General features: G+C 38.1%; 1 protein-coding gene across 6 annotated transcripts in view; it reads left to right on the top strand.

Annotated features, from left to right (window-relative positions):
- Rps6ka3 (ribosomal protein S6 kinase A3) overlaps window positions 1-21,362 on the top strand; it is a 117,876-nt gene that overhangs the window by 85,677 nt on the left and 10,837 nt on the right. For all 6 annotated transcript variants that reach the window (XM_013350574.2, XM_005358806.3, XM_013350573.2 and 3 more), the window contains 7 exons: window positions 1,066-1,190; window positions 3,627-3,752; window positions 5,933-6,022; window positions 8,532-8,690; window positions 9,534-9,695; window positions 11,924-12,000; window positions 13,115-13,232. In XM_013350574.2, coding sequence (XP_013206028.1) covers window positions 1,066-1,190; window positions 3,627-3,752; window positions 5,933-6,022; window positions 8,532-8,690; window positions 9,534-9,695; window positions 11,924-12,000; window positions 13,115-13,232 — 857 coding nt within the window. The remainder of the gene's footprint in view (window positions 1-1,065; window positions 1,191-3,626; window positions 3,753-5,932; window positions 6,023-8,531; window positions 8,691-9,533; window positions 9,696-11,923; window positions 12,001-13,114; window positions 13,233-21,362) is intronic.

Raw genomic sequence — 21,362 nt, 5'->3', positions numbered from 1 at the left:
GTCTCTGTCTCTATCTCCATCCATCGCCAGATGAAGGTTCTATGGTGATATGCAAGATATTCATCAGTATGACTATAGGATAGGGTCATTTCAGGCTCCCTCTCCTCAGCTGCCCAAGGAACTAGCAGTTTTTCTTTTTTTTTCAATATTTATTCATTTATTATGTATACAATATCCTTTGTGCGTGTATGCCTGAAGGCCAGAAGAAGGCACCAGACCCCATTACAGATGGTTGTGAGCCACCATGTGGTTGCTGGAAGTTGAACTCAGGACCTTGGAAGAGCAGGCAATGCTCTTAACCGCTGAGCCATCTCTCCAGCCCTCTAGCAGTTTTTCTTAACTTAAATTAACCTGTCTATCTTTTGCCCCTGGAATTTTTCCTTTTCTTACTTCTGTCTATCTTCCTCCTTACTCTGTGGCTGGCTGGGTTGCTGGCCCCTTGCATCCTCCTCTCCTCCTCTTACTCCGTCTCTTTCCTCACAGATTTCTCCTTCTGTTTATCCTCTCTGCCTGCCAGCCCTACCTGTCCTTTTTCCTGCCTTGCTATTAGCTGTTCAGCTCTTTATTAGCCCATCAAGTGTTTTACACAGGCAAAGTATACAGCTTCACAGGGTTAAACAAATGCTGCATAAACAAAAGTAACATACCTTAAAATAATATTCCCCAACAGATTAGTAGGCTGATGGTTGCAATAGGTAATCGGGACAGATCTAATACACTGCCTCACTGAGGTATTCTGGACATCAAGAGGTACCTAGGTGTGTGTGTGTGTATACATGTACACATACCAGGTAACTAACAACTCTAGCATAAGTGAGAAAGTTCAAAACGTCAACTGTTTGTCCCTTAAATATTTTTCCAAAGACTCAAGCTGAACAGGGGTGGCACATGTCTTTAATCCCAGTACTTGGAAGGCAGAGACAGGTAGCTGTCTGTGAGTTCGAGGCCAGCCTGGTCTACAGCACAAGTTCCAGTACAGGCTCCAAAGCTACAGAGAGATCCTATCTTGAAAAAGTAAAATTATTTTCCAAAGATTCTTCTTAGTTAATTCCTCATTCTTTTTAGATTCGCCTGGCATTCCGCCTAGTGCTAATGCACATCAGCTTTTTCGGGGGTTTAGTTTTGTTGCTATTACCTCAGATGATGAAAGCCAAGCCATGCAGACAGTTGGTGTGCATTCAATTGTTCAGGTAAGTGGTGTCTCAATAACTCAGAATTTGAAATGTTACGATATATTTTAGTATGTGACTAGTAAGATTAGATCTTATGTGCTTACTTTAAATGAACCCCTTAACATATTTTAAATCATTTATATCAGAGAAATTTCTTTTATATATCATTGCAAAGGTTGCATGAACCTATATGTGATTTGAAAGTGAAATTCTAAGAGAACTAAGATAAACATCACTATTTTGTTGCCCCCTCTTCTATATTTGAAAGTGAAATTCTAAGAGAACTAAGATAATCATCACTATTTTGTTGCCCCCTCTTCTATATTTCAAAATATTTATTAGGCCTAGTATATTTCATCCCTTGCCTCTGTCAGTCAGCTATAATAGATTGATGCCTGCTTAACACATATTATAAAAAAATAAGAAAACAAACATCTGAGGTTTTGTCAACTATCCTTACAGTTACTCTTATAGCACTGCTATTGTTGCAAAAAAGCAGCCATGGTGCCACTTGTATTTGGGTAATCCTAACATTCAGGAGGCTACAGCATGAGGATCAGTTTCAGTTGATAGGGGCTGCAGAGTTAAATCCGGGCCAGTCTTGGCTGCTTAGTAACATCAAGTAAAAACATTATAAAACTATCAAAAAATACAACTATAGACAGTTTATGTGCAAATGTGCTATGCTGAATGCCAGTAAAACTTAAATAAATACAAGCAGTAAATAAACTCAAGGCAGGAACCTTGAAGCAGAAGCCAAGGAAGGACACAGCTTGCTGGCTTGCACAGTCTGCTTTCTTATACAACCCAGGACTACCCACTCAGGAATGGCATTGCCCAAAATGGGCTGTGCCCTCCCACATCAAGCATTAATCAAGAAAAATATCCCCCCCCCCAAACATACCCACAGACCAATCTAATGGAGGCATTTTCTCAGTTGAAGTTTTGTCTATTCTGATAACTCTAGTTTGTGTCAAGTTAACAAAAAATTATCTAGCACAGTACCTTTACTCCTTTATATGATTGATTATCAGATTTGGGGCAAACAAGTAGGTAAAAGACTTCAGAACCTAGTTTCTAAATGCATGTGTGTGGGAATGAGTATTAGCAACAGAAAACTAAACTGGTAAATATTGTGAAAGGAATATATACTATGAGATTCCCTTCTTTTTGTCATAGCATTGTAGGAAGATAACTTTAGTTTATCCTGTGTGATCATTATTCATTGTGTACATATTGAGATAATATACATCATAATTGTGGTTACTGTTTTGAAAACTAAAAATACTTTGAAAATTTTTAATTCATCTTTTAAATTATAGGTTTTAATTAGCCTTTTGAAAAAATAATATTTTTTTAGGAAAAATTAAATTGTTTTTAGGATATCATCAATGCTTGAATTTGTTGAATTTGCTCAGTGAATAAGTTGCTGTTTTAAATTGTTTTTGTTTTATATTGCCTGTGGTGGGGTTTGGTGTTGGGCTGGGAATTTAACCCAAATCCTCAAGCAATGATAGACAGTCTGTCTTATCTCTGAGTCACACCCTCAGCCCTACTCTGAGTGTTTGTGAGCTTTCTTATGTAACAGAGGTCTCAAACTTCCTTCCATTTTTAAAGATACTCTAAATGCATATAGTGGTTTGAGGAGGGAAAGAGCCCAGGGGCTAGAAATATGAAAACTTCCCATTCTTCCAGAGGACTTGAGTTTAAGTCCCATTGTCCACATTAGGAAATTCACAACAATGTATCTGCAGCAACAAGGAATCCAATACCTTCTTCTGCGCCCCCAAGACATGTAACATACAGATACACATGCATATATTATACACACACACACGCACACATAAGCATAAGCTCAAGCCCTATAAAATCATAGAGAAAGAAGTAGATAGAAAGCCCCACCCCTAGCCAAGAACCTATTTGCAACTCATACCTGCTGGAAAAAGGAAAGTTTGTATTTTTCAATAGAGTAAAACTGAGTATGTCAACTACACTCTAGGACAGGCTTTATGCTCCAGAGTAGTTGTCCAATCAGATTCCATGGAAGGGTGGAGGTGTGTGTTCCTGATTTTTTGTATTGTGTTCTTTGGCTTATTTTTTTAAGACAGAGAAAGAACATGAAATGATATGAGGTCTGGCAGAAGTTTGGGGAGAAGAAAGACTATGATCAAAATATATTGTATGATAGTCTCCAAAAACAAAAGAGGCTAAAATCAAAGATAAGAGTATAGATGAACTATCAATTATTTCTGTTTTTATGTTCTACATATTAATTTCTCTTATTAATATAAGTACCTTCAAAGGGTCTATTTCACATACTATAAATAACATTTTTATTAATATTTGTATTAGTAATAATATCAGTAATACATGCTTAGTAAAATATTCCTTGATTATAAAATTGCATTAAAGACATTACAGAGCTCTCTTATCAACCTTTGATTTTGTTTGTAGCAATTACACAGGAACAGTATTCAATTTACTGATGGATATGAAGTGAAAGAAGATATTGGTGTTGGCTCATACTCCGTTTGTAAGAGGTGTATACATAAAGCCACAAACATGGAGTTTGCAGTGAAGGTAAATATTTTTAGATTTAAAATATAACTCTTAGCAATTCTTAATCATACGTGTCAGTGTGAGTTAAAAATTACACTCTTCAACCCAGGTGCGTGCACCTGACTGTAATCTAACCACCCAGGCGACTGAGGCAGGAGAATCATGAGTTAGAAGTTAACCTAGCCAGTATGACAAGACCCTCCCTAAAATAAAATACATTCTTCTCTTTTGTAATAAAATAAATTGAAGATAAATTTAAATTTTGGGGTTAGTGATCTTCAAAGATTATTTTTATTTATTTATTTATTTATTTATTTTTAGGTTGTTCACAACAGGGTTTTTCTTTGTATCTTTGGCTGTCCTGGAACTCGCTTTGTAGACCAGGCTGACCTCAAACTCACAGAGATCCGCCCACCTCTGCCTCCTGAGTCCTGGAATTAAAGGTGTGTACCACCACACCCACAAAAGTTGGGGTTTTTTTGTTGTTTGTTTTTGTTTTTTTGATTTATTGTTTTTGTTTTTTGAGACAGGATTTCTCTGTAGCTTTGGAGCTCGTCCTGGAACTCACTCTATGTTCAGGTTGGCCTTGAACTCACAGAGATCCGCCTCTGCTTTCTGAGTACTGGGATTAAAGGCTCGCACCACCACTGCCTGGCTATCCAAAGTGAATGGAAATTTCAGATTGCTAACATACAAGAGAAAAAGGGAATGGTATACTTGATAGGCAGTTTAGGAATGTGTCTTACCTCCATAAACACAGCAAACATGTCCTAAGGGCCTATTTTAGAACGATTGCCGCCACTGTGAGGCCAGCCTGAGCTACACGGTTACTTTGAGGCTGATCAGGGCTACAAAATAAGAATCTGTCTTAAAAACATATAAAAACTAAAACTGATGAAAATTGAACATAAAGACCACAAAATTTGTTTCAGACTACTCTTTGAATGAATCGAAAGCCAAAATTGAGCCAAGTGTGGTGGTATGTTCCTGTTATTTCAGTATTTGGGAGCAGAGGCAAGAAAAATCAGGGGGATGTCACCCTCGCTAAATAGTGAGTTTGAGGCCAGTCTAGCGTCCATGAGACCCTGACTCATAAAACAAAGCCCAGATTGTCTTTACAAAATATAGCACTTAGGGCTGGAGAGATAGTTTAGGAGTTAAGAGGCCAGACTTCCCTTGCATTGGACCTGGGTTTGTTTCCCAGCACCCACATAAGTAGTTCACTGTAGTGTATAATTCCAGTTCCAGGAGATCCAACACCCACTTCTGATCTCCGAGGGCTCGTACACATACGTGGTAGACATACATGAAATAAAATCATTTTTTATAAGAAAGATAGCACTTGCTGCTCTTCCAGCAGACCTAGGTTTGAGTCCTAGAACCCACATGGGAGTTCACAATCATCTGTAACTCCAATTCTAGAGACTCCAACACCCTTTCTGGCCTCAGTGGTCACCAGACATATATGTGGTACACAGATAGATATACATATGTAGGCAAACACCTATTGACATGTAATTTTAAAATGTGTGTGCATAGTACTTGAACATACTAAAACATTCAGAAAAAAATTAAGCAACTGACATTAAAGAGTTAAAAGGCTATGTTAATATTTTAAAGAACTTTATTATTAACATACTTTTAATCCCAGCACTCAGGAGGCAGAGACAGGTGGACCTATGAATTCAAGGCCAGCCTGGTCTACAGAGGTAGGTCCTCGACAGACAGGGCTATACTGAGAAACCTTATCTTGAAAACAAAAAGCAAATTCCATTCAGTAAGCAGATGCTAATGACGGGATTGCAGACTCATGCATCTGTAAATTATCTGTATTGATAGGAGATTAAAAGTTCAATTCTCAAATGTTTGAGAAATAAATTCAAGGGTAGAAAAAAAGTGATATGGTAACTTTATTTTTGATTATTTTTCTTGATACTTTTGAGTTTTCAGTAAGTCCCAAATTTACTACAAACTTGCCTTGGAGTGACCGAGTAGGAATGTGTCAAATGGTTAGCCTTATTGGCCATTTATATAAAGACTAGTTTTCTAATGAAACAATCTGGCTAAGTAATTACTAATTACTACTGACTGGTAAATGGCTTATATGTACAGTGTTTACATGTAGTGATACTTAAGGTCTATAACTATAAACATTGAAGGTTGATGCTCATAAAATTTCGTGTAAAATGTCTGCCTTTTAGATAATTGATAAAAGCAAGAGAGACCCAACAGAAGAGATTGAAATTCTTCTTCGTTATGGACAGCATCCAAACATCATCACTCTAAAGGATGTAAGTAGATTCTTTAACAAAGATCACTTGAAGCAGTTGTTAAACTCATATTTGGGATATTTTTCAAATACTATGTGGTAGACAAAGTTTACTTCAGAGTGGTCAGCTTAGAAAGTAAATTTGAGTGGATGAAAGAGGAAATTATTATCTTAAGCAAAGTCTCCGAGACTTTGAATGACAAATACTGCATAGTTCTCATATGAGGATCCCAGTGTGTGTGTGTGTGTGTGTGTGTGTGTGTGTGTACAAGTGGGGATATATATAGGTCATGAAACTAGAAAGGTGACCAAAGAGGTTAGATAAAAATATCTTAAGGGAGATTTGAAAAGGGGACATGAAATCATAAGAGGAGACTTGTAGTGGGAAGAGGGGCAGGGGATTGGAAGGGAACATACTGGAGGAAGAGGACTGGGTTAAAACAAAACAGGATTTATGAAAATTCATTAATGAAACCCATTACCTTTTATATTAACGTAGAAAATAAAATATAAAAAGTAGATTTGAAAAAAATACTGATTGCTAGACAGACAGCAGTTAAGAGCACTTGTTGCATTTCCACAGGACCTAAGTCCAATTCCCAGCACCCACATCAGGTGGCTTACAACCAACCACCCGTGATTCCAGCTTCAGGAAATCTGATGATTCTGGCTTACTTAGGCACTAACAGTCACATTCATGTGCAAATATACACATACTTAAAAATAAATCTTAAAAATTAATAATAAAACTTTTAAAATATGTAATTAATTTTCTGCTTTTGCTTTAAAAAAAATTGCTGGGCAGTGGTGGTGCACTTGTTTGATCCCAGCACTTGGGAGGCAGAGGCAGGCAGTATCTCTGTGAGTTCAAGGCCAGCTGGTCTATAAGAGTTAGTTCTAGGACAGCTAGGACTGTTACACAGAGAAATCCTGTCTCAAAAAAAACCAAAATGAATAAATAATGTATTTTAACATTAGTGCTTATAGCATGTGAATTCGAGCATGTAACTCTCAATATTCAAGATTGATTATTCTTTTTGAAGACTCCTTTATTTTTGGTTTTTTGAGACAGGAACTAGCTTTTGTAGACCAGGCTGGCCTCAAACTCAGAGATTGGCCTGTCTCTGCCTCCCAAGTGCTGGGATTAAAGGCGTGCGCCACCACCTCCCAGCTTTGAAGGCTCTTTAAACTGTCCTCCCACCTGCCTTCCTCTGTAGCAGTTTTTTTCTTTGTGTTTTTCAAGACAGGGTTTCTCTGTGGCTTTGGAGCCTGTCCTGGAACTAGCTTTTGTAGACCAGGCTAGCCTCAAACTCACAGAGATCCGCCTGCTTCTGCCTCCTGAGTGCTAGGATTAAAGGTGTGCGTTACTACTGCCCAGCGCTCTGTAGCAGTTTTTATATTTGTTTACACACCCTATGTTCTGGCCATGCTTTATTTGGGATGTAGACGTTTTAGAGCATGCATGCCTCATTTTCTACTAGTGCTCTTTGAATGTGTAGATCCTGAAGTAGGAATATCATTTCCTTTATTTACCTAGTTGACTGCCACAACTAAGACTTTGCTACAGGCTGCTTCCTCCCAGGAAGCCTTTCATGCCCATTACCACCACCAGGACAAATGAGGTATTCTTTACTTGGGATATCCTGATAACTCTTTCTCCTGTGGCTTTTATTATAGCTGAATATTGACAAAAGTATCCACTTCCCAAGTAATTAGTCAGCTCTCTCTTGCTGCTAGTGCACACATAGACTCAAAGGCTATCTCTCTGGATGTTGGCAAAACTCTTATTTTCTCAGAATAATTTGTCTTACATAAAGAATGTTAACTAAGCCAGATAGAGGCAGAGGCAGGCAGATCTCTGTGAGTTCAAGGCCAGCCTGGTCTACAAAAGCTAGTTCCAGGACAGGCTCCAAAGCTACAGAGAAACCTTGTCTCAAGAAACCAAAAAAAAATGTTAACTAAGTCATATTAAATGTGAAACTATTCACTGTAAATGACTCTTTAACATAATCTCCAGAACTCCTGTATTGGTTTTGTAGACAGAAGTTTTTGCCCCACCCAGTCCCACAGCCATTCAGGCCCAAATAAACACAGAGGCTTATATTAATTATAAACCATTTAGGCCTATTGCTCAGGCTTATTACTAACTAACTAGCTTTTACAACTTAAATTTACCCATAATTCTTGTCTTTGTTTAGCCACGTGGTTTGGTACCTTTTCTCAATAAAGCATTCTCATCTTGCTTTCTCTGTGTCTCTGCCTTTCCTCTTCCCAGAATTCTCCTTGTCTGGTAGCCCTGCCTATACTTCCTGCTGGCTACTGGCCAATCAGAGTTTTATTAAACCAATATGAGTGACAAATCTTTACAGTGTACAGAAGCATTCTCCCACAGCAGGTTTTTCACAAATTTTTCTTTAATGTGCATTTTTTATTTCTTTTAATATAGTCACTCATCTTTAGTATGTTTAAGAGTAATTTAGAGACATACATAGAGCTTCAAATAATTTTTGTTTCTATTTTAAACTTTATAGGTGTATGATGATGGAAAATATGTGTATGTAGTAACAGAACTTATGAAAGGAGGTGAATTGCTGGATAAAATTCTTAGACAGAAGTTTTTCTCAGAGCGAGAGGCCAGTGCTGTCCTGTTTACTATAACCAAAACTGTTGAGTATCTTCATGCACAAGGGGTAAGTCTTTTGAGCATAATTTATGCACACACATATTCATATACACATTCTTTTTTATTCAAGATAAAATTGAAAATATAAAAGTAATAGAAAACTGTAATGAGCTTTATTATCCTGCTTTTCCTTTACACAAACCTTTTTTATTGAGCCCAAAGTACGTTGAAATCTTAGCATACTTATATTAAGTTGTTAATCCTTTTCAAGAAAAAGTTAATAAGATCTTTGGACCTGTAAAACATAGCACTGTGTATCCTTGGAATCCAGGCCCTCTTAAAATTATAAGCAGAAAACAAGAATGGTGGTTTGAATCCACATAAACGAGTAAAGCCAAGTTCTCACCTAAGTAAGTGATCTCATTGTTTTCTCCTGCATACAAATTTTAGTAGATGATAAAAAAAGAAAAGAAAAATACTAATATTTTTTAAAGAATGAAGTCTGGAAGAAGGGAGAAATGGGAAATAAAGAGGAGGAGAGAATATCATAGGGAGAAAATTTTGCTTATTTTTTAACTTTTTTTAATTGATAAAATAAACTTAAGGTATAGATCAAAGATTTTCTTAAGTATTTTTGTGTGTTTTTGGTGCATATGCACATGCATATAGATTATGGAGGACAACAATGCTGTCATCCTTAGGAATACCATCTGTCTCCTTTGGATCAGGTTCCCTCACTGGCCTGAAGCTCACCAATTAGGTGCAACTCCTAGCCGATGAGCATTTTATAGTGTTAGGATAATGCACTCATCAGCTTGTTAGGTACAGTTTTTGACAGTATGAGAATAAAGAAATTTCAGTGAGTAAATGTATTGTGTTAACATAAATCTCTAATTTGTATTTCAACTAGGTGGTTCACAGAGACTTGAAACCTAGCAACATTCTTTATGTGGATGAATCTGGTAATCCAGAATCTATTCGAATTTGTGATTTTGGCTTTGCAAAACAGTTGAGAGCAGAAAACGGTCTTCTTATGACTCCTTGTTATACCGCAAATTTTGTTGCACCAGAGGTAATTGTGAGGAATGTGCTTTCTGTATTTGGGTATATTTAAGAACTCATTTTATATCTTTAATATAGGATGGTAATTATTGTTTAATTGAAGAATTACAGAACTGATCATTGAAATAAATTACCAGCCCTTTGTTTTCCTGTTTAATGCTTCAATGATATCAGATTGCCTATAGGAGAAAAATTTAAATTCCTTTAGTAGGATATTACAAAAGCTCTTTGTTTCTCTAGTATCCTCTTCCTGAAGTTCTAGCCACTTTTTACTCCTTTGCCTATCATTAACACTATTTTGTCCTCTTGTTTTGTTCTGAGACTGGGTCTCAATTCTGTACCCAGCCTGGCCTTGAACTTGCAGTTGATCTACCTCAGCCTCACAAGTTCTGAGATTGCAAATATGAACCACACAAACGTACAGCTTTGCCCTTTGCTTCTTCTTTTGACTGTTTTCTGCCTCCCCTCTTTGCCTACTGACATCTTACTTGAAGGTTCAGTACAAACTAGCTAACTCCCCATATCAAGAATTAATTGGAACTCAAATTTGATGGAGGGCTTTACTAACCTATAGGAAGCTCTAGATTTGATTCCCAGCTCCACAAAAATAAATAAACCATGTTTTCATCTCAATATCAGAGTCTTTATTAACATGGTTTTGTTATAATACTTAAGTTGAATTGTTAACTATTTATATATGTTGATTTCCCCTGCTAGATTCTACTTTTTAAAGAAATTGATCTTTTTCAAAATTTATCATAGTTCATGTCTGATAATAATCAATGAAGATGATTAAATGTTTTAGTGAATCAAATAATTATGAATTAGTAGTTTTAGCAACTGTATCATCTATATGAGGTTGCATATGTTCTTAAAATATTGTTATTTGCCAGGCGTGAGAGGCATGACTGTGATCCTAGTACTAGGAAAGCTGAGTATAGGATCAAGAGTATACAACCTGCCCTGACTATATAGGAAGTTTGAGGCTAGACTGAGCTATAGAGTGAAATTCTAGCTCAAAAAGTAGACTATAGTCATTTCTATAGCCCCATTCAAAATAGAAATTTATTAAGAAAAATGTCTCAAGTATGGCAGCACAGACACCTCTATCTAGTTACAGCACTAAGGCAGAGAGAGACAGGTGGATCTCTTTGAGTTCTAGGCCAGCCTGGTCTACATAGTGAATTCCAGGAAGAACTACATAGTGAGATTATGTCTTAAGAAATATGTAAAGAAAATTTACCTTTGATTTGTTCTGTATCCTTCTTTGTACCCACAGCAATACATAATAAATGCAAATAAAAATACCAATGTTAAATTCATAAATGTATATATGAATAATTTAACAGCAATACATTATAAATGTAAATAAAAATACCAATGTTAAATTCATAAATGTATATATGAATAATTTAACATAATGTACATAAATGTATATAAGAATATTCTAATATTTGATTACCATACATTTTATTTGATTACCACATGTTTTATTAATGTACATAAATGTATATAAGAATATTCTAATATTTGATTACCACACATTTTATTTGTTAATCATATTTTATTGAAGTACTTATTGTATTGTTTTGGGAAATACAATTCTGTTTAATATCCAAATATATGTATAAAAACATTAGAAAAGCTGGAAAGATGACTCCAGTTAAGAGCACTTGCTGCTCTTGCAAAGGATCAGCAACTAACAGTCACTTGTAACTCCACTTCCATGGGATCAGACCCCTCTCTTGGCCTTTGTGGTGCACATACACATGTGTGGTGAGATACACAGAAAGATATAAATATTGGGGCTGGAGAAATGGCTCAGCAGTTAAGAGCATTGCCTGCTCTTCCAAAGGTCCTGAGTTCAATTCCCAGCAACCACATGGCGGCTCACAACCATCTGTAATGAGGTCTGGTGCCCTCTTCTGGTCGGCAGGCATGCATGCAGAAAGAATACTGAGAATACTTTATATATAATAAATAAATAAATCTTTTAAAAAAGATATAAGCCAGGCGATGGTAGCGCACGCCTTTAATCCCAGCACTCGGGAGGCAGAGGCAGAGGCAGGCGGCTCTCTGTGATTTTGATACCAGCCTGGTCTACAGAGCTAGTTCCAGGACAGGCTCCAAAGCCACAGAGAAACCCTGTCTCAAAAAACCAAAAAAAAAAAAAGATATAAATAATATTACTTTTAAAAAGATATTAGTGTGGTAATAATCATCTTTTACTTTTTCTAGGTTTTGAAACGACAAGGTTATGATGCTGCCTGTGATATATGGAGTCTTGGTGTCCTCCTTTATACAATGCTTACTGGGTAAGTGTGTACCATAAGCATTTATTTATCAATATTTTATTTAGATTATGTAGGCTTTTTAAGTACCTATATTGTAATATCTTTCCATGTTTCTCATACTAATATATAGTATTATAATTATGTATATAATTATAGCTCTATAATTATATTTATAGGTTTATCTTTTTTTAGAGTTCCCTGTTGTTGTTTTTTTGTTTTGGAGAGAGGATCTCACTGTATTGCCCTGGCTGGCCTAGGACTCATTATGTATATCAGACTGGCCTCAGACTCAGAGAGATCTGCTTGCTTTTTCCTCTCCAGTGCTGGGATTAAAGGGTTATCCCCACACCTGGCTATAGTTGTGTTTTTAATGTCTTACAATCTTAAATTAATTTTCTATACTTTTATTCTGATTATGTAATAAAAATACAGTTTTATATTATCCTAGACTGTGTCATAACTTAAAATACATATAATATTATGTATTAAGTCTGTCATAGGGTTTTATTGCTGTAAAGAGACACAGTGACCATGGCAACTCTTATAATGTAAAACATTTAATTGGGGCTATCTTAGATTTATTCCCTTATCGTCATGGTGGGAAACATGAAGGCATGCAGGCAGACTTGGTGCTGGAGAAGTACCTGGGAGTTCTACATCTTTTTTTTTTCTTTCTTTCTTTTGGTTTTTCGAGACAGAATTTCACTGTGAAACAGTCCTGGCTGTTCTGGAACTAGCTCTTATAGACCAGGCTTGCCTCGAACTCACAGAGCTCTGCTTGCCTCTGCTTCCCAAGTCAGAGTTCTGCATCCATTGACTGCAGGAAGAGAATGAGACACGCTAGGCCTCTTGAGCTTCTGAGACCTCAAAGCCTTCCCCCAGTGACTCACCTCCCAAATAGTGCAACACCCTATGAGCCTGTGAAGCCATTTTCATTCAAACTATCACAAAGTCTAATTAATATAACCTATTATTTTCCTATGGAGCTTCATTTTACTGTCTTTTATTTACTTTGATAGACTCTAATAAAATATTACATTAACTGAACTATTCAGAATACTTTTAGAAACTATAAGTAAATGAAAACATTACTAACTATAATATGTATTGACATTTTAACTTTATTATAATCTAGTTACACTCCATTTGCAAATGGTCCTGATGATACTCCAGAGGAAATATTGGCACGAATAGGTAGTGGAAAATTCTCACTCAGTGGTGGTTACTGGAATTCCGTTTCAGATACAGCAAAGGTACGTGTGACTTCTGTTGTGGAATATTTAATCACACTGTGAAACTCCAAGACTGTGTAAATAAAATTTACTTTGGATCAGGGAACTGAATCAGCGACTAATTGACAGGAATTAGCCATGGAGAGAATGGAGGAACCAGGAATACGGAGAGACACACAGGAGGGAGTGGGGAGAGACTTAGATCTTTTTGGTTTAGGACAAGTGAAGAGATGCTTCTCTTGCGGGATCTCCAGCCAAAAAGGAAGATCAGCTGGTTGCTCCTTGGCTTCTCTGATACAGCAGGTTTTCACCACAACATCTGACTTCCAAGTTTTCATTGGTAAATATAACGATAGATAGTTAAAAACATACATTTGGTAGCCAAGGTTGAGCCAGTGCCAGCAGACCTGAAATCCCGCCAGGCTGCAGTCTGAGCAACAGGGGGAAAGCTAGGCACACCTGATTGTAATTAGTTAAAATATCAGTAGATTCAGGTGCGGCTGCTAAGCTGACAAAAAAACAATAGACTTCCAACTACATAGTTGTTTCATTTTGTTCTGTTACTGGGCTAGGAATTGACCTCAAGACATCATATATGTTAAGTACACATTCTACCACTGAACTGTTATACCCTCAGCCATATTAGAGACTTTTTGGCCGGAATATTGGGGTGCCTAATGTGTGTGCATGCTTGGCAGTAAACAGATAGATGTGTTTGCAAAAGGATGCGGAGCACAAGGACATGCAACTTTGAGTTTGTTTGCTTTGTGATGGGCTCTCTTAGCAATCTAGGACTCACCATTTAGGGCTATACTGAGCCCCAGAGATCTACCTGTCTCTGCCTCCCCAACTCTGAGATTATAATGCATGCAGCAATGCTCAGCTTTTCCTTTGGTTACTGGGAGATTAAACTCAGGTCCTCATGCTTGTACAGTGTTTTAATTTGTTTTCTATTATTGTTATAAACACTATGACCAAATCAACTTGGAGAGGAAAGAGTTTATTTGGCTTAACACTTTCTGATCACAGTCCATCATTGAGAGATGCCATGGAAGGATGTTGAGTCAAAAACTGAGACAGAGTCCATGAAGGAATGCTGCTTACTGACTTGCTCTCCATGGCTTGCTCAGCTTTCTTTCTTTTTTTTAAATTGATATTTATTGAGCTCTCCATTTTTCTCTGCTCCTCTCCCTACCTCTCCCCTCCCCCGCTTCAACCCTCCTGCACGGTCCCCATACTCCCAATTTACTCAGGAGATCTTGTCTTTTTCTACTTTCTACTTCCCATGTAGATTATACCTATGTAAGTCTCTCTTAGTGTCCTCATTATTGTCTAAGTTCTCTGGGATTATGGTTTGTAGGATGGCTTTCTTTACTTTATGTTTAAAAACCACCTATGAGTGAGTACATGTGATAATTGTCTTTCTGTGTCTGGGTTACCTCACTCAAAGTAATGTTTTCTAGCTCCATCCATTTTCCTGCAAAATTCAAGATGTCCTTATTTTTTTGTGCGGTGTAGTACTCCATTGTGTAAATGTACCACATTTTTCTTATCCATTCTTCAGTTGAGGGGCATTTAGGTTGTTTCCAGGTTCTGGCTATGACAAACAAAGCTGCTATGAACATAGTTGAGCACATGTCCTTGTGGCACGATTGAGCATCCTTTGGATATATACCCAAAAGTGGTATTACTGGGTCTTGAGGAAGGCTGTTTCCTCATTTTCTGAGAAATCACCACACTGATATCCAAAGGGGCTGTACCAGCAATGGAGAAGTGTTCCCTTTACCCCATAACCTCTCCAGCATAAGTTGTCATCAGTGTTTTTGATCTTGGCCATTCTTTTATTTTTAATTTTTTATATATTTATTTATTTATTTATTATGTATACAATATTCTCTCTCCATGTATGCCTGCAGACCAGAAGAGGGCACCAGACCTCATTACAGATGGTTGTGAGAGCCAGCATGTGGTTGCTGGGAATTGAACTCAAGTCCTTTGGAAGAGCAGGCAATGCTCTTAACTGCTGAGCCATTTCTCCAACCCAGTCTTGGCCATTCTTACAGGTGTAAGATGGAATCTCAGAGTTGTTTTGATTTGCATTTCTCTGATGAATAAGGATGTTGAACATTTCCTTAAGTGTCTTTCAGCCATTTTAGATTCCTCTGTTGAGAGTTCTGTTTAGGCCTGTACTCCATTTTTTTTATTGGATTATGTGATCTTTTGGTATCCAATTTCTTGAGTTCTTTGTATATTTTCGAGATTAGACCTCTGTCTGATGTGGGGTTAGTTGTAGTGAGGCAGAGCGGCGGGCTGCTTCCTGCCGTCTGGCTAGTTTAACCCCCGAAATAATTACACAGAAATGGTATTCATTTAAACACTGCCTGGCCCATTATATCTAGCTTCTTCTTGGCTAACTCTCACATCTTGCTTTAACCCATATCTAGTAATCTGTGTATCACCACAGGGTCGTGGCTTACTGGGAAGATTCTAGCCTACATCCATCTCAGGCTGGAGAATCATGTCTGCCTCACTGCCTTCTTCCTCTCAGCATCCAGTCCTGTCTTCCCCGCCTAAGTTCTGCCCTATCAAAAGGCCAAGGCAGTTTCTTTATTTGACCAGTGAAAGCAACATATAGAAAGAAGACCCTCCTACACCATTTCCCTTTTTTCTGTTTAAACAAAAAAGAAAGGCTTTCATTTTAACATAGTAAAATTACATATAACAAAACCTTTATCAAGCAAGAATTACAGTCACAATACTTATATCTATTTTATCTTTTATCATAACTAAGGAAAACTATAACTATCTATCTGTTCTTCAACTCCATCAAAGACTCCAGAAGGATATATTATTACCTAAGTAAACAAGGAGTAAGCAACTTCCAAAATTCTACAAATGACAGACATCTCGCTGTCTAGACAGTCCCCCAAAGTTCTTTTGTACTGTAGGGGCATCCATCTTCAGCCTACAGGCCCATAGTATCCAGTGACATTTCCATGAAGCAGGAAATTTCAAAGACAGTTCAGTCACTTTCTTCTGTGTCCTGCAGAATGTCTCTCAAATTCTTTTATAAAACAGGAACCCCAAAGGATCATCTCACCTTTTGGCAAGTTTAGCAGTCCTCTCTCTGCAGGTTCTTTATGTCCAGTTTATGCAACAGTCCAGACAAGAGCAGTTTCTTGCCCAAATGGCTATTCAAACTCCATAAGGAGCCTCTTCGATGCCCATCTTCCTCTTGAAGTAGATTGGTGCTGCCAGGAGCAGACATGTCTCATTGTCATGAAAAGCCCTAAGTTATTAAAATTTTAAATGCAATATTCTATAGTCTTTGAAAGATATGAAGAATGCCTGTCTAACTGAAATATATCTCTATATCTAGAAAACCTAACTAACATGACTACAAGCTTGACTATTATTTATCATTATCTATTAACCTATATTTCTTAATTATACATTACATTTTTAAATGAACTACACAATCACAATACCTTAATCAATATCAGAAATACATATACATATAACAAAATTGACCTTAAAGTTCTATCAATAAAGCAAAATTTATACGAATGTAAATTATTTATATCTATATCATATCCCCCTTTAAATGTAAAAGAACATTTATGAACAATATTTGGGAATATGGGGATAGTGTTTTCTCTCCAAACTGCTTCATGCTGTGTGGGAGCACTGTTAATCAGGTCTTTCATGGTATAACCTGTCTGCTAGGTTGATCTCAGTTGGCAGTTGAGTGAAGTAATTTTCTGAAGGTGTTCATGGTGATCTTTCAGGAGGGCGTGGTCTATCATACCATATTGGGATAGAAGCAGTACACAGGGTCTCATCCTCTGTGAAAGCAAAAGAAGAACCTCTTTTCCAAAGTATCATATCCTTAGATCCAAATTGTGAAGTCAAGATAGCTTTATAATATACATATTGGATTAGCTTAGCAGACCACACAATGAAATGTCTCTCTGTATTTAGCTCCTTCACAGTCAAAAAATTTAAAGAAAACACAATAATATACAGAATCCAGACTCGCTGAAAATTTTCTATTTTTACGTGGCTTATTTTTCTTTATTTCTTTTAATCTATAACTATCTGTACTCTGTCTCTTTAAAGACTTTACCTTTTTATAAGGCATAAACTTTATTCTCTATATTCTTTTTCTTTTCTCTCCCAAGCCTACGTACACCCATCCAACACTGTGACCCATTTAGAAGTCTTCTATGTCTGAATCTGTCCTATTGTGAATCTGTAATTCTTTACTGTCTTGAAGAGCTTTTAAAATGCTAAGCTCTTAAGAATCTAAGCTGAGACAATCCCAGGTCAAATACAGGTACTGCCTGCTTACCCCGCTACTTTGCCTTTGAGCCATGCGCACTGCCCCGCTAGCATGGTGGAGCTGCTCTGGATGTTGTCTCCACCTCTCTCCAATTTCAAAATGGTGAATGTATCATTTCTGCTAGCTCTGGGGCCGCCAGGTAGGAGCCACACTCATCAGCTTAACTCCGAGACTGAGCATGCAGCACATAAACTTTCTTTTTGAGTTATAATGAAATTTACCATGCAGAGCACTGTGCAGCCTGGAAACATCTCTTTGTGTGGGGGCAGAAATCTGCAATGCTCTCCTGCTTGTGCACGCCTAGTAGACCTGATTCCGCTGCCTGCCCAAGCGGGGAGCACAGAGCCATTGTGATGGTTTCAGAGTACTTTCTTTTTTTTTTTTTTACTGGTTTTTCGAGACAGGGTTTCTCTGTGGCTTTGGAGCCTATCCTGGAACTATCTCTATAGACCAGGCTGGTCTCGAACTCACAGAGATCCGTCTGCCTCTGCCTCCCGAGTGCTGGGATTAAAGGCGAGTGTCACCATCACCCAGCTTCAGAGTACTTTCTTCAGATCCCGAGCGGGCAGAGAAACACCCGGGTCCCACAAATATCATTGAAATGCTTTATAGCCAGTTTGCACTGGTGGCACAGCCCAGGAAGCTGCATTTTAAAATGGCACAGCTTTTTTTCTGCTGCTATTGCTGAATCGTGAAATGTCTCTACAGCACACCCTCGCAAACGGCAAAAAGCTGTGTTAAACTCTATATTTGTGTCTAGAATTCCTTTTTAAGCCCTCTTAGGTTTTACGTGGAGTTAGTTACCACGTTGGAGCGCCACTCTGTAGTGAGGTGGAGCTGCTGGCTGTGTCCCGCCGCCCAACTGGCTTACACCCGGGCTGGTGGGCTGCTTGTTGTCCCGGTCACCCGGCTAGCTTATGCCCGAAATAATCACACGGAGATCTGTATTAATTAAATTGCTGCCTGGTCCATTAGCTCTAGCCTCTTATTGGCTAACTCTCACATCTTGATTCAACCCATTTCTAATAATCTGTATGTCACCACAAGGCTGTGGCTTACTGGGAAAGATTCAGCATGTCTGACCTGGCAGCTTCATGGCGGGCTCTCTGTCTCTGCCTCCTTTCTCCCAGCATTCTGTTCTGTCTACTCCACCTATCTAAGTTTTGCCCTATCAAAAGGCCAAGGCAGTTTTCTTTATTCAACCAATGTAAGCAACACATAGAAAGAAGACCCTCCTACACCAGTTATTGAAGATCTTTTTCCATTCTGTAGGCTGTCATTTTGTCTTATTGACCATGTCCTTTGCTTTACAGAAGCTTTTCAGTTTCAGAAGATCCCATTTATTATTTCTCTCAGTTTCTGTGCCATTTAAGAAGTGGTTTCCTGTGCCAATGCACTCAAGTGTACTTCCCACTTTCTCTTCTATAAGGTTCTCAGCTTGCTTTCAGCTTGCTTTCTTATATAACCCAGGACCATGTGCCCAGGGATGGCACTGCCCACAATAGGCTGAGCCCTCCCACACCAATTAAGATGTGGGGGTTGGAGAGATAGTTCAACAGTTGGGAGTACTTTGTTGTAGAAGACCTAGGTTCAGGTCTCACCACCCACATAATCATATATAACTCCAGTTACAAGAGACTCTGGAAGCTCCAGGCATGCATATGGTGTATATACATACATACAGGCAAAACACTCATACACAAAATAAGTAAATCTAAAAATTTTTTTAAAAATGTTCCATAGACAGGCCCACAGACCAATCTAATGGAGGCAAATCCTTAGTTAAGGTTCCCTCTTACTGCCAGGCAGTGGTGGTACACTCCTTTAATCCCAGCACTTAAGAGGCAGAGGCAGGTGGACCTCTGTGAATTCGAGGCCAGCCTTGTCTACAGAGCAAATTCCAGGATAGCCAGGCTGTTACATAGAGAAACCCTGTCTCAAAGGAAAAAAAAGAGAGAGAACACATCGGCCTGGAGAGATGGCTCAGAGGTTAAGAGCACTGACTGCTCTCCCAGATGGTCCCAAGTTCAATTCCCAGCAACCACATGGTGGCTCACAGCCATCTGTAATGAGATCTGGTGCCCTCTGCTGGCCAGCAAGCATACAGACAGAACACTGTATACATAATAAATAAATATTTTTTAAAAACTTTTAAAAAAGAACACAAAAAATTTCCTCTTCCCAGGTGACTGTAGCTTGTGTCAAGCACTGTGCTGACTGAACTAGCTCCTATTACAAACTTTTGAGAAAAATTATTTGTCATGATTCATGATGAAAAGAAACACTAACAGAAGTTTTGTTTGTTTGTTTAAAAAGTAATGCGTTGACTTGGTATTACCAAATATCTTGAACTCACAAAGGACCATTTATCATATTTCTTTCCTAAAAAACATTAGTTTGCCTTTATTATCTGTATATATTATAAATCTTTGATTTACTTATAAGCATGATGAATAATAATGATGGTAATCTTTATGATTTCTCTGTCTGCTATGTGCCTCACACTGCACTTGACCTCATAAGAATCTTGTAAAATAAGCGATAATATCCCCATTTCACAGAGCGAAAGCAAGGACTAGAATTTTTAGTATAAACTTGTCTATAGTTGTACACTGGGTACATAGAAGCATTTGAAACTCACTACAGAGCACTTGTTCCCTAAAAGAATTGTACTATCTCCTCATTTTGATGTATTATGAAGAACAGGTAACATCCTTACCACAATTCATAATGGCCTGGTTGCTGGAGATCATTGAGAAACCCTTGGCTCTAGAGTGGCCATTCTTAAACTAACACTACTTTCACTTAATTCAGAGACTTCTTTTTATGGACAAAAAAAAGTAAACTTTTCCGCTTCAAAGGAGAAAAATACAGAAGAGATTGAAGAAACATTGGTAAAAATGCTCTCTGACTCTCCTTAGAAATGGAAGCTTGGTGCACACCTTTAATCCCAGCACCCAGGAGGCAGAGGCAGGGGATCTCTGTGAGTTCAAGGACAGCCTGGTCTACAGAGCAAGTTCCAGAACAGGCTCAAAAGCCACAGTGAAACCTTGTCTTGAAACCCCCCTCCCCTCAAAAATAGAAGCTTGAGTTGAGGTAATTGTAAATAGAGTATATCCCAAAAGTTCATAAGTTCTTTTGATGTAGAGCAGGAAGTTCAATTAGCCAGTTTGAATTGATGTTTAGATACATGGCTTTTAATTGTGTTTAAAATTAGTCTGTTAGACTGAGTGTGTAGCTTGGCAGTGAAGCATGTGCTCAGGAACCATGAGGCCCTGGGTAAGATTTCCCCCACACCAAAAATAAAAAATGTTAGCCTTTGTTTTTTCTAAGTGTAAAATTTGTCAAGGATGATGCTTTATTTTTCTAGATACCTGTTTCCTTTCTAATTCTTCTTATTGAGCACCTGAATGTGCTTAAAAATTATAAAGTCTAGTGCTCCAATGTGGAGCACCGGACTGAGCTCCCAAGGTCCAAATGAGGAGCAGAAGGAAGAACATGAACAAGGAAGTCAGGACCACGAGGGGTGCACCCACCCACTGAGACTGTGGGGCTGATCTATTGGGAGCTCACCAAGGACAGCTGGACTGGGACTGAAAAAGCATGGGATCAAACAGGACTCTCTGAACATGCAGACAGTGAGGGCTGACTGAGAAGCCAAGGACAATGGCACTGGGTTTTGATCCTACTGCATGTACTGGCTTTGTGGGAGCCTAGTCTGTTTGGATGCTCACCTTCCTAGACCTGGATGGAGCTGGGAGGACCTTGGACTTCCCACAGGGCAGGGAACCCTGACTGCTCTTTGGACT

Source organism: Microtus ochrogaster, chromosome X, assembly GCF_000317375.1.
Source record: "Microtus ochrogaster isolate Prairie Vole_2 chromosome X, MicOch1.0, whole genome shotgun sequence".
NCBI lineage: Eukaryota > Metazoa > Chordata > Mammalia > Rodentia > Cricetidae > Microtus > Microtus ochrogaster.
This window is presented reverse-complemented; position numbering and strand designations above follow the sequence as displayed.